The following is a 13,653-nucleotide window of genomic DNA, read 5'->3' as shown; positions in this document are numbered from 1 at the left end:
CTAAAAGATTTCAAAATTTAGAAAGAGTTTTAAAATTGGAAGTTAGCAAATAAGATTTGCACAAAAAAAAAAAATTGGAAACTAGGGTTTTGGAAACCCTAGTGTCCGCCCAGGAAGCTTCCTGGTCGGACAGAAGCTGCTGAGACGCGTCCAGGAGACGCGTCCAGCAACTGCGTCCAGAGCAGCTGGGACGCGTCTTGGAGACGCGTCCAGGTCGAGTCTAGGACTCGACCACCAGCTGTGATGGAAGCATCTGTACGCGTCTTGGAGACGCGTCTAGGACGCGACCAGAAGCTGCACTGGTAGCTTCCTGGACGCGTCTAGGACGCGTCTGGGAGGTTCTGGGTGTCTCGGACTAGTCCGGGACACCTAGTGCTGGTCCGGTCCAGCACCAGACACGTCTAGGACGCGTCTGGTACATGGACTAGCGTCCTAGCTCTGGCCAGGACGAGACCAGGCCTCGGCCAGGACATGTCGGGCCTATGGGCCATGCTATGTCCGAACCTTGTTCGAGTCCTTTTGTGGACTTGGGCCGGGACTTGTCTAGGACTTGTCCTGGGCTTTTTCGAGGCTTTTCGGACCACGAAAAGGGACCATCATTCGAGTGGGAGTTTTTGCCAAAATTTCTTCTGATTCCAACCAAATAATTCCAAAATAAATCCGAGCCATCCAGAAGGCCAAAACGGATTTCTCTTCAAATTGATTTTTGAAATCATTAAGAATCGAACCAATATTTTTTCCGAAATTGACCCGGGCTTTCAGAACCCGAAACGGAGTTTTTTTTAAAGATGATTTTAGAAATCATAAAAGATAAAACCGGAACGCACCATTAGTTGAATTCTTCGAATTTAGACTTAAGGTCCGTAATGTGACATGTGATGTCAACAAAAGTATCTCCCAAGATAATCATGCATATATAATTCTTAGCCTTGATATATTATATGATTGCATGTGATGTGAATGCGGGAAACTAGTATGGCCATAGATTTATTTCTTTATTCTTGTTTTAAGCACGGATGGGTGCATGCTTTGTAATTAATTTTAATTTCAAGTTTATACGATCTGCGAATCGTTAGAGTCTTGTAATTAGAGTTTAGGGTCTATGAGTCCATTGAAGAAACTCGAGGATGAAATCCAAAGGCGAGTGGGAGAAATCAATGGAGGTTCAAAGATGGCGATCTAAGACGAACCAAAAGGCGAAACAAGAAGAAAACCAAAGAAGATTAGATCTTCTAGGTTAGGGGCCATACTAGGATCCATGTCTGCTTGATTTACTTTCTCGCGCGCATTTACTTACTCATTTACGCTTTATGTCGTGGATGTTAGTTAGGCCAAATAGTTCACTATAACAAACGCCAGACTAGCGTAAAAGTCCCCAAAACGTAATCTTGAGTAATCGCCTATCCAGATTAAGACACTCGTTGCGCCCTTATTCGAGGAAGGTGGGTCGGCCTTCGCAGAGTACCTCCTCTACCTTGGGACAATGCGTGTAGGTCTATAGAAGAGGCCTACACGTCTAAATGGTTCTACTCAACGAGATCAGCAAGAGAGTCTTGGATACTCGAGGCAAAAGGATAGATTAGTCATTCATTAATGAAATCTATCAACCAAGAGTCATAAGGTATGATTAGTGAAGTAGTTCACTCACCCGGAACGACGGAGTCAAAGGGTAGGGCCTTCGTCCGCTTTACTCCGAAGAACTGAGATATTGGAATCACTTATTCAATCGGGGACGATTTTTATTGAATAATGTGGGAAAACTAAGTTTTTCAAAATAATAACGAGTTTTAAAACTTTGCCATTTCTTTTATGTAGTTCAAAGATGACAAAAGATATTTTCAACTTCCGCTCACTTCTCGACAAGGAGAAGCTGAATGAGCACAACTTCCTTGACTGAGAGAGGAACCTGGGAATAGTTCTCAGGATGGAAGGAAAGCAACATGTACTAGAAACTCCAATTCCTGTATTGGATGATAATTCGACTAAAGAAGAGATAGATGAAGAAAGGAGTGTGCGGAAAAAGGCAGAGCCTGTAACTTGCTTAATGCTAGCAACCATGGAACCGACTCTGCAAGAGCAGTTCATAGACATGGATGCTTACTCCATGATACGACAACTTCGGGAAATGTTCCAGAAACAGTCGAGATTGGAGAGGTTTGAAACCTCTAAAGCAATTATGGACATGCGCCTTGAAAAGGGAAAACCAGTTGGGCCTCATGTTCGTCAAATGATCAGGCTCATGGGCAAGCTGGCTAAACTAGGTTTCCCTTATAGCCAACAGACGACTACCGACAATATCCTTCACTCCCTCCATAGTGGTTTTAATCAGTTTAAAATGAACTACAACATGAATGGATGGGATAAAACGTTGGAGGAACTTCATTATATGCTTCTAACAGCCGAAAAAGACGTCGCTATAGTGGAAACTAAGAAGGACGTTCTTATGGTACAAAAGGACAAAGGGTTTAAGAAAGGTGGAAACAGAAGAAGAAAACCGCGTCAAAAGGGAAAGGCAAACGGGTTGCCAGACCTAAAGACAAAGGTCCTCCTCCTGACACCAAATGTTTCTACTGTGATGGCAAGGGCCACTGGAAAAGAAACTGCCCTAAATTCTTGGAGGACAAGAAGAATGGAACAGTGGCTTCCAATTCAGGTATAAATAGTTAACTCATCAAATACTGTAAAATTCCCAAACTTTGGTATGTGATACCTAAAATTGCCCTATCATTGTGAATGGACAGGTGCAACTGGGAACTGAGTATTTGGCTAAGGAAGACAAGATCCAAGAGAGAGCAGAAGCCTCGACTGCTAAGGATGCTGAAAGGGATCCAAGTCTACTTTAGGCACTAATCTAGATTAAGCGTTTTTCTAGTTTTTAACATCATCTCTGTACTAAGTATTATGGAGAATCAACAAAGAACTTTATTTCTAATATGAGATGTTATTAAAAGTGCTAAATTAAACAAACTATACCTAAGGATTCTAAACTTGGTTAAACACCTACAAGATAGGTTCAAATAACTAAAACATGAATCAACTGACAAGAAAGAAAGTCTTGAGTCAGAAACAGAGATTGATCGTCAAACGTACTTCTAACCTATCCATATTTGGAGTGTCCTAAAGGATTAAGATGAAGAACATGAATCAAACTCTATCCTCCAAAATCCATTAAGTCTAGACATAGCTTCCCACAAAACTACCAAAATTCCGTCTAAAGCTAAAACTTGTAAAAAGCGTTACACTTGTAAAAAGCGTTACAAAACTAGATAATATCTGACGCGATTTCTTCTGAAAGAAATTTGGGCTTCTTCCACAACCAATCAAGAGAACAAAGTGTTTGTTGCTCATGATAGTATTCTTGTAGTAATTAGCACACCTAGTAGTCTAGGAGAAAAGGACGAATTATTACAAGAATAAGTGGGAGAAAAGTACAAGTCGATTTAATTCGATCATGAGAAAAATCATGGAGGTTCATGAAGAACAATCATGAAACTTGTACAAGTCGATTTAATTCGATCATGAGAAAAATCATGGAGGGTCATGAAGAACAATCATGAAACTTGTACAAGACGATTAAATTCGACCAAGAGCAACAAACTGCGACTCCTCGGAAAAAGAAAGGTTAAAGATATGATCTTGTAAACCCATCGCACAAAAACGAATATCATTCGCAGGAGAACTCTCAAAGCGAGTGAAAGTGTCTCTAAAGGAATATCTCAAAGTAGTTGAGAAAATTCTAAATTGTTGTTCAAAAGCCCTGAAAGGTCAAAATAAAATCTTAAAGACTCAGAAAATAAAGGTTATTTCTGAAGAGATAAAAGACCTGCGCAGAAACGGAAACTGACTCTAGATTTTGGCTAGAAGCCAAAATCATCGTGGAATCCATATCTTGTCAAGATATGAAGCTTGATAATTTAAGTCAACAGAAGACCTAAATTGGTTTTCCAAAGTAGAAAACTGAGAAGGATGGAAACATTCATGTTTCCCGAAACTAGACAAGAAGAATAAGATTCTTCCAATCAAGTTATGTCCATAGGCATGCTTCAGAAATCTATCGACGGATTAAAAGCACGCAAGAGTTAAAATCTTCGATTCAAAAAGGCAATCAAAGAAGTTTGATTCCTGAGTAATGAAGAAAATCTTTAATCACGAGTTTCAAGAAGGTAAGTAGGAGAAACAAACCTTCCGGATCCGTATGTTGAGTACATACAAAAGATTGAGTACGACATAAGATGTTGTGTAACAGTGAACACACTGACTCAATAAAAGGACCACACACAAGGATGAAATGCCATTTTGGGCATCTGAAGATCTATAAGCATAGATCAAAAGGATGATAGGATTAGAGAGACTCAGTACGCTGAGATGCTTGAGATCCGAAACAGAAAATCTAAGACTCGGAAAGTCTAAAAGAATTTCGACCCAAAACTCATGACTAAGAGCGTTGTTAAATCGGAGTTTGAAAAGACACCGATGTAGCAAACAAGCATGAGAGGGAGATTTATATTCGAATACATAAAGTCAATCATATTGGATATGATTAGCATTTGAATATCCAAATTCGGATTTGAAAACCGAAACACTACTTAGAAACATCCTAGAAGGCCAAAGGATGAAGTAGTACAAAAGTTGAACATGTCATCGTAGCAAACTTCCAGACATGGAAGGAAAGTAGGCTAAAAGTGTTTTAAGCCGGGAACTGTTGCAAATACTACATAAAGAATTAAAAGCCTTAACTCTAGTAAAAGTTACTAGAAATTATCAAGGTTGAAGATAACGGTCTTCAAATTAATTGATAATTAGCAAAGTATAAACGGATTACATCCGTAGTCAAACTAAACTGTCACCTAAGACAAAGTATGAGAGTCATACACGAGTCTAAGGCATGAGGTATAATTTTAAACCTCGACAAGTAAAACTGAGTGGGTAAAAAGAGTTTTACGGAAGAGGCTCAGATTTACAACTCTCGTTATCAGAAATAATAGAGTTAGTTCACAAGTCGTCTAAATTTGGTTTAGTGTTTAAACGACAGTCCATTGATGATAAAACATTCCGAATAGGTTTGTCAGATACGTGATCTGATGAATGAAACCCTATTAAGTGAACTTGGAATATTTATTATCGAATCCCTGATCCAGGTCATTGCATGGACAACAATGACTCACGAAGACTAGCACGGGAGTCGATGGGATATCGCAGTTTCATGGGCTATAGGAATAGTATATTCTATTCGACTACGTGGGTGTGTAAAAGGTTATACACTGGATAACCCTCAAATGAGAAGTACATCACTCGTGATGAACGTCAATACTTCTCATAAAGACAATTGGAGAGATTCCTCAAAACATGAGTGCTCCACTCATCTTATGAAAGGAATGTCCGACTTTGGTTCCGTCAAACGCCGCGCCGTAAAAGGAGGTTATAAAGACGGATACTGGGAAGGACAGGATAGACATGAAGTTAAGTGGGAGCGCAAGAATGGATTGTGTCATCTTAAACCACATTAGGTACAAAGTATCTCAAGGCCACTTGATGAGTAGCAACTGAAAATGCGTGGCCACGCTCAAACGGATTAGGAGTTAATCGTTTGTATTTTACAGTTGTACTCGGATATCAAGAAAGTCTGAATGACGTGACGTATCAGATGAGATACTAAATTGACACGGTAATCGAGGCATTGCACTTGTTCTAAGTCCAAGTGGGAGTCTGAAGGAGTTGAAGAAGATGTCCTTCGACCAAGGTGACAATGCGAATAATTTATCAGATAGGACAATTGATGTAGAATATCATCAAGTCCGATTGATTTAGGGATCGTAGAGTTGTAGCTAGAGACCAACTACGATCGTCGAATTACGAAGTAATTCGCGGCTAACTTCGATCGGATCCTACAACGGGTTACACATAAGAGTGACAAATTGATCTAAGATATGACTAGTGGGAGTGAGATATAATCATGGGAGTATCCCATAAACATATCTCATAGGCCTAAAAAGGATTAGGCAAAGATAGTACAAAAGGCCAAAAACAGGGTTTTTAGGCATAGACCGGTTCGGGTACTTCTAGGACTCGGATTCGGATGAATTTTGGAGGGTTAGTTGCTGATATAATAAAAATTATATCTGCCAATTTTCGTGGTGTTTGGACACCTCCTCCTTAGGGAATTGAGAAAATATCAATAGTTGCTATTTTCGACTATTTCCCTAAATCTTATTCTAAAGGGTGTTTTAGGAAACCTAAAAGGAGGTGGATTCTTATTAGGGCTCTATATAAACACTCTTAGGGCATAGAATAAGGTGTGGAATTTCTCTCTAAGCTTTCTTACTCTACCACATCAAGTAGAGAGGAGAAAGTGAGCTAATTCCCATTACTATCTATCTAGTCAAAGAAGAAGGTGTTCTTCTTTCCAACCACCATTGGTGTGCTAGCTATACAACAAGGTGGAGATCAAGTTGATTGCTCGTGTCCCAAGTAGAGGAGCTACACTTGAAGCTCTTGGTCTTCTTTAATCAATTCAACTAGTTCGAGGGAAAAAGCGATTAAGGTAATCTACTATCTCCATTAGTTTAATTACTAGTTTTGCATGATGATCTTGGGGATACTAGTGTTAGACATTAGATGTCGTTATCCGCTATAAACACTAGTATAAGAGTATAAATCCCTTCAAATTTGCCCACCATTAGAATTGAGATTGGAAGGTAGTAGGAATTTTATTGATATATTATGTGGTCGGTTATCGGGTACTGAAGAAGAGAAGATAATTGAGCTAAGGATATGTGTCGATTGATACTTATGAAAGGCAAGAAACAAATTTACTTTTGGGGAACAGTTACAATGCAGTCGACAAATCATATCCGTTGCGGTAAGATTAATTGAGGAATTCGAAGATAAAAAAGAAGACAGGAATGGAGAAGATATTGAAGAAACATGGAACAACTCAAATTGGCATCCTCCTGGTAATGAGGAATTGAAAATTAACTTTTGATGTTGGATATATTAATGGACGAGCTAAGTTAGCCGCGGTTTGTAAGAATTTCAAGGGAAATTTCGTAATGGCTTGGATACAATCAACAAGTGCTTCATCACCCATAGAAGCTGAAGCAAAGGCGATTAGGTTAGGTGCTAATTTAGCTAAGGATCTACATCAATATACATGCATAGTTGAAGGTGATGCTATGAATGTGGTATTGGCGTGCTCGGGCTCAGAAGCTGATATACCATGGACAATTAAACCAATAATAATTGATATAAGAGATACATTGCAATCTTTGAAGGAGTGTCACTTTTCTTTTTGTCCTAGTAATGTGAATATGGTCGCACATTTACTAGCACATGAAAATTTTGGGAACAACTACGATACGTCAATGGAGTTGGTCGTAGTTCCTGAATGTATTGTTAGTCAGTTGGAGACGGATAAACCCAATACTTCTTTGACAAGTTGTGAGTAATAAAGTTAGGCTAAGAGCATCTCCAATGCAAAACTTAAAAAAAACTCTATTTGGCTTATGTGTTGAGTCTCAATTGAGATTCTCTTTCCTATGTGGCTAACTTGAGTGTCTCTAATTCAAGTCCTTGTCCAATGCAACACTCTAAAAAACTCTAATAGATACACATGTCACACATACATTTTAATAGGAAAAAGTGGTTGAGAAAGAAAGACTTTCTATTGGTCCAAAATTTAAATTTGATGACTGGGACACTTAAGACTCTCAAAAGAGATTTTATAAATAGAGTTTCTAGTTGAGACATCTTAAAATTTAATGCTTCCACACCATCTTAAGATCTCAATTGAGTTTTGCATTGGAGAGGTTTTTTCTCAAAAAAAACTCTAAAGTCCTAAGTGGCACTTAAGATTTTAAGATTGAGTCTTGCATTGGAGATGCTCGACTCAACACATAAGCCAAATAATTTTTTTTTCAAGTTTTGCATTGGAGATGCTCTTTCCTATGTGGCTAACTTGAGTGTCTCTAATTCAAGTCCTTCTCCAATGCAACACTCTAAAAAACTCTAATAGATACACATGTCACACATACATTTAATAGGAAAAAGTGATTGAGAAAGAAAGACTTTCTATTGGTCCAAAAATTAAATTTGATGACTAGGACACTTAAGACTCTCAAAAGATATCTCAAAAATAGAATTTCTAGTTGAGACATCTTAAAACTTAACGCTTCTACATCATCTTAAGATCTCAATTGAGTTTTGCATTTGAGAGATTTTTTCTCAAAAAAAACTCTAAAGTCTTAGTTGACACTTAAGATTTTAAGATTGAGTCTTGCATTGGAGATGCTCTAAGCCTATTCTCATCTAAAAAATATATCGTCTGCCTTTCCACGTGGCATTACCTCGCTTCTTCGTACCCAGATTCTATTTGAGGGTTTTCAGATCGTCCCATATATGATCATACGGTATGGATCTACGGCTATTTCAAATCAACGGTCTTGACTCACTGGATGACACAACTGTCTACCCTTGCCTTTTCTCTCGATTTCTCTAGCAAAATATGACGAACAAAAAGAAAACCGTCTCCTTACTCCACCACCAATCACCGCTTTACCTTCCACCGCCGAGCCAGTCACCGCCACCGCTTAACGCCTTCCTCCGCCGAGACACCTGGGTAAACTCAATTTCGGAAGAAAACCCCTAATTACTTTATTAATCCTGGTTCGTTTAGATCCGATCAAGTTAATTGGTCCTGTGTTGGTCAAGCAATTGATGAGATCGATTTTACCAATTTTACGTTTTTTCAGATCTAAGTTTTCAATTTTTGTTATGATCAGAACGAGTTTGGTTAATCCTTCTTCTGCCCAGAGAAGAACTACCGATTGATTGTTCCTTCAATTACTTATTTCGACCCATTCAATTTGTCTACTTTATTTCGAGTTATGCATATGTTCCAAATCAAATCGACTTTTTCTAGGTTTGATGTTTGAATCAATTATCACCAAATGAAGCACTTCTGATTGATTGATTGTTTTCTATTATCATGTGGGTTATTTTCCCTCTTCTAATTTTCTGTGTTCTTTACTCTTCTTTTTATTTTCTTTGAGTATTCCCAAATGATGTTAAAATTGAAAGAAGGACTTGGGCAAGAACCAAATCTTTAATGGAGTAATTCAATTTGATGTTCATGTTCAACTCCCACAATCACATCATTTTTTAATGTGAATTGAAAACTGTGTTTGTTTCTTCTCCTTGTCTGAACCTGAATCGTTTAAAATCAAATGGACCCAAAATCAACCCAAATTAGCCATTCCGACGAGTCGGACAGAAAAACAAAAACAAAAAAATCTACCTTTGCTAGGTTTATTTTGAAAGAGACTAGTTCGTTCCAATGTTTGTTTTTTATCCTTTTGATGGTTTATTTTATGACATTTAAATATCTTGTATTTCAGTTGGTATTACTCGTACTGAATCTGATCCTGATTTCCACCTTAATGCAGAAAAATCAAGTATTTTTGTAAGTGTGCGAGTTCAAGTTTTGAGGTAGAACATGGCCATTGAAGGAGGAGGAACACTCTCAGAGATCTACCAGAATTCGAAGAAATTGTTGTTAAGAACGAGGGAGGGAGTAGAGAGGCTTGAACGACTTGAATATTCATCCCCTAACGGCTTAGATTCTCCCGACCTCTCCTACTCTATCAAGAAAGATATTTCCCAGATCCATTCTTTCTGTGTGGAGATGGATCGTCTTTGGAGATCCATTGCTTCTAAACCCCAACGTGATCTCTGGAAGAGGTGATCCTTCAATAATCTTGATTTCATTTGGAGGCTCCTCATTGTCTGTTTCTGTCTACTAGGATTTGTTTGGGTGTTTTACGATATTCATGCTCTCGTTGGCAACTTAATTAGTTGATGGTATAGACAAGGAATTAAATTTCGTTTTCGGTGGAAGTTTCGATAGGAATAGAAATTGAAATATTTCGGTCATTTCGGCCGAAACATTTCGAAATCTAATTCCTTGATCAGGCGCTGTTAAGAGCAAATATTTAAATTTTCCTTTCAATCAATATTCCGGTGGACATGGAAATGGAAATATTTCGGTCATTTCAACCAAAATATATCGAAATGTAATTCATTGGTTGTAGAATTTCTAAATGGTTCAATATCATGTAGTCAGTGTGATTGAAATTTTCGTAATTTATGTTTACTCATGTTTTAGCAAGTGGTTTAGGTCTGGACTTCCTGCACTAGCAACATTCGTGACTGAGCTTGTTTTACGAGTAAAATTTGAGCTTCCGTGGTTAGACTTGATACTCCTCATCTTAACTGGGAGTTTAGCTACTTCCTTTTGAACTTCTCTTCTTCACATACCCACACCCCCAAGCACACAAACCCACACCCCCAAGCACACAAACCCACACGTGCACTCTCTCTCTCTCTCTCTCAGTAGAGAACTGATATATATGTTTATTTTGACATACAGAAAAGTGGAGCAGGTAGCTGAAGATGTTGATTCGCTGAAAGAAAGCTTGGATAAACATTTTCAACGCAATCAGAAACGGATGATGGAAGCGAAAGAAAGAGCAGAACTCCTTGAAAGAGCTGTACGCATTTATTACTTTTGCTTTCACAAATTTGTGACAACACCCATAAAGTTGTATTATGGGTGAGATAATTATTCTGTTTTTTGACCCGAATTCAAATTTGTGTAGAATGGTGACTCTTCTCATATTCTGAGAATATTCGATGACGAAACGCAAGCAATGCAATCTGCTCGTAATTCTTCTTTGATGCTCGAAGAAGCTTACTCTACTGGAGTGGCAATTCTTTCCAAATATGCAGAACAACGAGATCGGTTGAAGGTAACTATGCCAGCACTTAATGGATGATTTTGATATTGCTTTACCTGCACCAATTTCTCTTCTAGTTTTAGAAGAAGAATGAATCAGACTTAATTCAGAGTTGGCCTTCAAATTCGACCATAAACGTCAGAACCAAGTCAAGAAAATCTTTACTCATATTTTGTTTCTTCTGTTTCTTTGACGATGCAGAGGGCACAGAGGAAAGCCTTGGACATCCTTAACACGGTTGGGCTCTCGAATTCAGTACTGAAGCTTGTGGAGAGACGACACCGAGTTGATAAGTGGATTGCATACACAGGCATGGTTTTTACAATTATAGTTGTATATTTCTTTTGGAGGTGGTCACATTAGTTTGAACTATAACGCGTAAAAGTCAATATTGAATCAATCAGAATTTTCCGTTTTCGAATATCATTCCTATGCTAATATACATTTACGGCCAAAAAACTGTAAGAACGGATGCATACCAAAGACAAAAAGATTTTAGAAGAAGATTTATCTTATAAAATCGAAGTACATTTTAAGTTACTTTATATGGTAAACTTTAGAAACAAGAAAATGTATGATGGCGACGAAACCATTTTCATGGTTTTGTATGCTTTTGTTATGCATAACCTCTTTATTGTCACAGGAATTTCGAAATAATCTAATAGCATGCTTTTGTGGTATATTCTGGTCTATAGCCATCAAAATTTTCTCTAAATGATCTTGCTCAACTATTTTGTCCCGTTACTATGAAAATTCTTATATTGACGTTTCAAGATTTTCTCTAATTGAAATCTTTCTCAAGAGAGAAGGAACACCTTACCATTTGAGCTAACGATTATATTGTCATTCTTTTCTTACGATTAAAAGGCATCGGTCTAAGGATATAATCATAGTGCCTTCAAACTTATATCTCCCCTCTTGTCTTATTATCGAAATAGTCATTATCGTCCTTCAAACTTATTATCTCCCCTCTTGTCTTATTATCGAAATAGTCATTATCGTTCACTCTTACTCATAATTCTTCCCTTTCAAAGCAAACTAGTAGCTGTAACATTCTCTCTCTGCCCTACCAGAAAACTTAAGATTGAATCTTCCCTTCACATCTAACCTAATTTTATTTACTCTCTTACCCAACACCAATCACTTCTCAATAAAACCCTCTTCCCTTCAACTCCTACCTCACCACCTCAACCTCTCTCTCTCTCTCTAGAAAAAAATGAAGACATACATTCTCTTCATGTCCACATTTTCACTAATCACCTTCCTCCATTCTAATCCAATTTCAGCTCAATCTTCAACACAACCTCCATCTCCATCAGGTCCAACAAACATAACAAAAATCCTAGAAAAAGCAGGTCAATTCACCTCCTTCATTCGTCTATTAAAAACCACCCAAATTGCTGATCAAATCAATACACAACTAAACAATTCAAATCAAGGTCTTACCATATTTGCGCCACCAGATAATGCTTTTTCAAATCTAAAATCTGGTACTCTTAATTCTCTTACTGATCAACAAAAAGTTGAACTCATTCAGTTTCATATTATTCCTTCATTTCTTTCAGCCTCAAGTTTTCAAACAGTTAGTAATCCTTTACCTACCCAAGCTGGAAATGCTAATAATGGTGATTTCCCATTAAATGTTACTACAAGTGGAAATCAAGTTAATATTACCACTGGTGTTGTTGATACAGTAATTTCTAATACTATCTATACTGATAGTAGTTTAGCTGTTTATCAAGTTGATAAGGTTCTTCTTCCTTTGGATATTTTTGGTACTTCATCTCCATCTCCAGCTCCTAAGCCCGAGAAAGGTTCTGCCCCGACATCGGCTGAGAAATCTACCGATTCTTCGCCTACGAAAGATGATTCTTCCCATGCAATGGGTTTGTATGGAAATTTATTCGTTCCGCTCAGTGTAGTGGTTGTTATGATTGGTTCTGCAATATCGTGATTATGGGGTTCGTTGCAGTAATGCTGGTATGATTGCATTAATTGTTTGGTGTGTGTAATGAATATATGATTTTATTTTTGTTTTAATTGATCAGAGGTGTATTCGCCGTGTAATATTTTGAATTGGTGAGGAAATGGGAGGTTTTGAATGATCTTGTAATCTTTCATTGGGGATAATTCCTTATCAACATATTGTTATTTTGTTGTTGTTACAAACAATGGGCTAAAGAAGTACAATTTTCTTTCATAGACTATTAGTGTTTTCTACAATTAAAAATTTATGAGATAATTTGCACGAAAACTTTGATTGAGGCTTTAAACTCAAGCGTTCCTTCAACACAAAAAAAAAAAAAAAAAATACTCAAGCTTGAGTTGGAGAGAGGGTTTCAAATTTGAGACTATAGCTAAGAAGAAGAAAAAAAGGACACAGATGAACAACTACTTAAAGAAATGTAGAAACAGTATTAACAATTAAATTTGACTAGCAATAATCATAGTTAGTCTCTTCAAGGGCCAAATTACAGTGCTAGGGGAATATAGGGTCAATTGTTTGGTTGCTTAAAAATGGAGAGTAAAATAACAAAACTTGGCGCTTTGCAAAAACAGGAACTTGGGCCGGAGGCCCAATTTCCTGTTTTATTTTGTTAAAAAGACAAATCAAAGTTTTCTTATTTTAGACACCATGAAATCTTTCAAAATAGGGCTGGAGGACAATTTTAGAAGCACCACATTTTTAATACCTTAATTAGCCTTCTTATTTGGGGAAATTTACAACATCCAATTTGGCCAAAGATTTCAGTGGGAGAGAAAAAACGAGACCTAACCGAGAGAGTTGTATTTGGGCGATTTTTGGCTATAGCTTTGCTAGGGTTTCGATCAATTTTCTCTATCAAAACAACAATTTCTTTTA

The 13,653-nt window shown here is 37.6% G+C and overlaps 2 protein-coding genes across 2 annotated transcripts; both read left to right on the top strand.

The window, feature by feature from the left end:
* The first annotated feature begins 8,374 nt into the window (after window positions 1-8,374).
* LOC147550120 (membrin-11-like) lies at window positions 8,375-11,330 on the top strand. Its single transcript, XM_086670533.1, has 5 exons — window positions 8,375-8,614; window positions 9,441-9,735; window positions 10,424-10,544; window positions 10,653-10,802; window positions 10,992-11,330. Exons 2-5 carry the CDS (start codon window positions 9,491-9,493, stop codon window positions 11,151-11,153), a joined length of 678 nt encoding a protein of 225 aa, XP_086526659.1. The 5' UTR covers window positions 8,375-8,614; window positions 9,441-9,490; the 3' UTR covers window positions 11,154-11,330.
* A 603-nt stretch (window positions 11,331-11,933) lies between these two features.
* Window positions 11,934-12,959, top strand: LOC147550119 (fasciclin-like arabinogalactan protein 11). Its single transcript, XM_086670532.1, has one exon. It carries the CDS (start codon window positions 12,007-12,009, stop codon window positions 12,742-12,744), a length of 738 nt encoding a protein of 245 aa, XP_086526658.1. The 5' UTR covers window positions 11,934-12,006; the 3' UTR covers window positions 12,745-12,959.
* The last annotated feature ends 694 nt before the right edge of the window (window positions 12,960-13,653 follow it).

The sequence above is a fragment of the Eschscholzia californica genome, unplaced genomic scaffold (assembly GCF_041429995.1).
Source record: "Eschscholzia californica isolate CP2 unplaced genomic scaffold, dmEscCali1.0.p SCAF_3, whole genome shotgun sequence".
NCBI classification, from domain to species: domain Eukaryota; kingdom Viridiplantae; phylum Streptophyta; class Magnoliopsida; order Ranunculales; family Papaveraceae; genus Eschscholzia; species Eschscholzia californica.
This window is presented reverse-complemented; position numbering and strand designations above follow the sequence as displayed.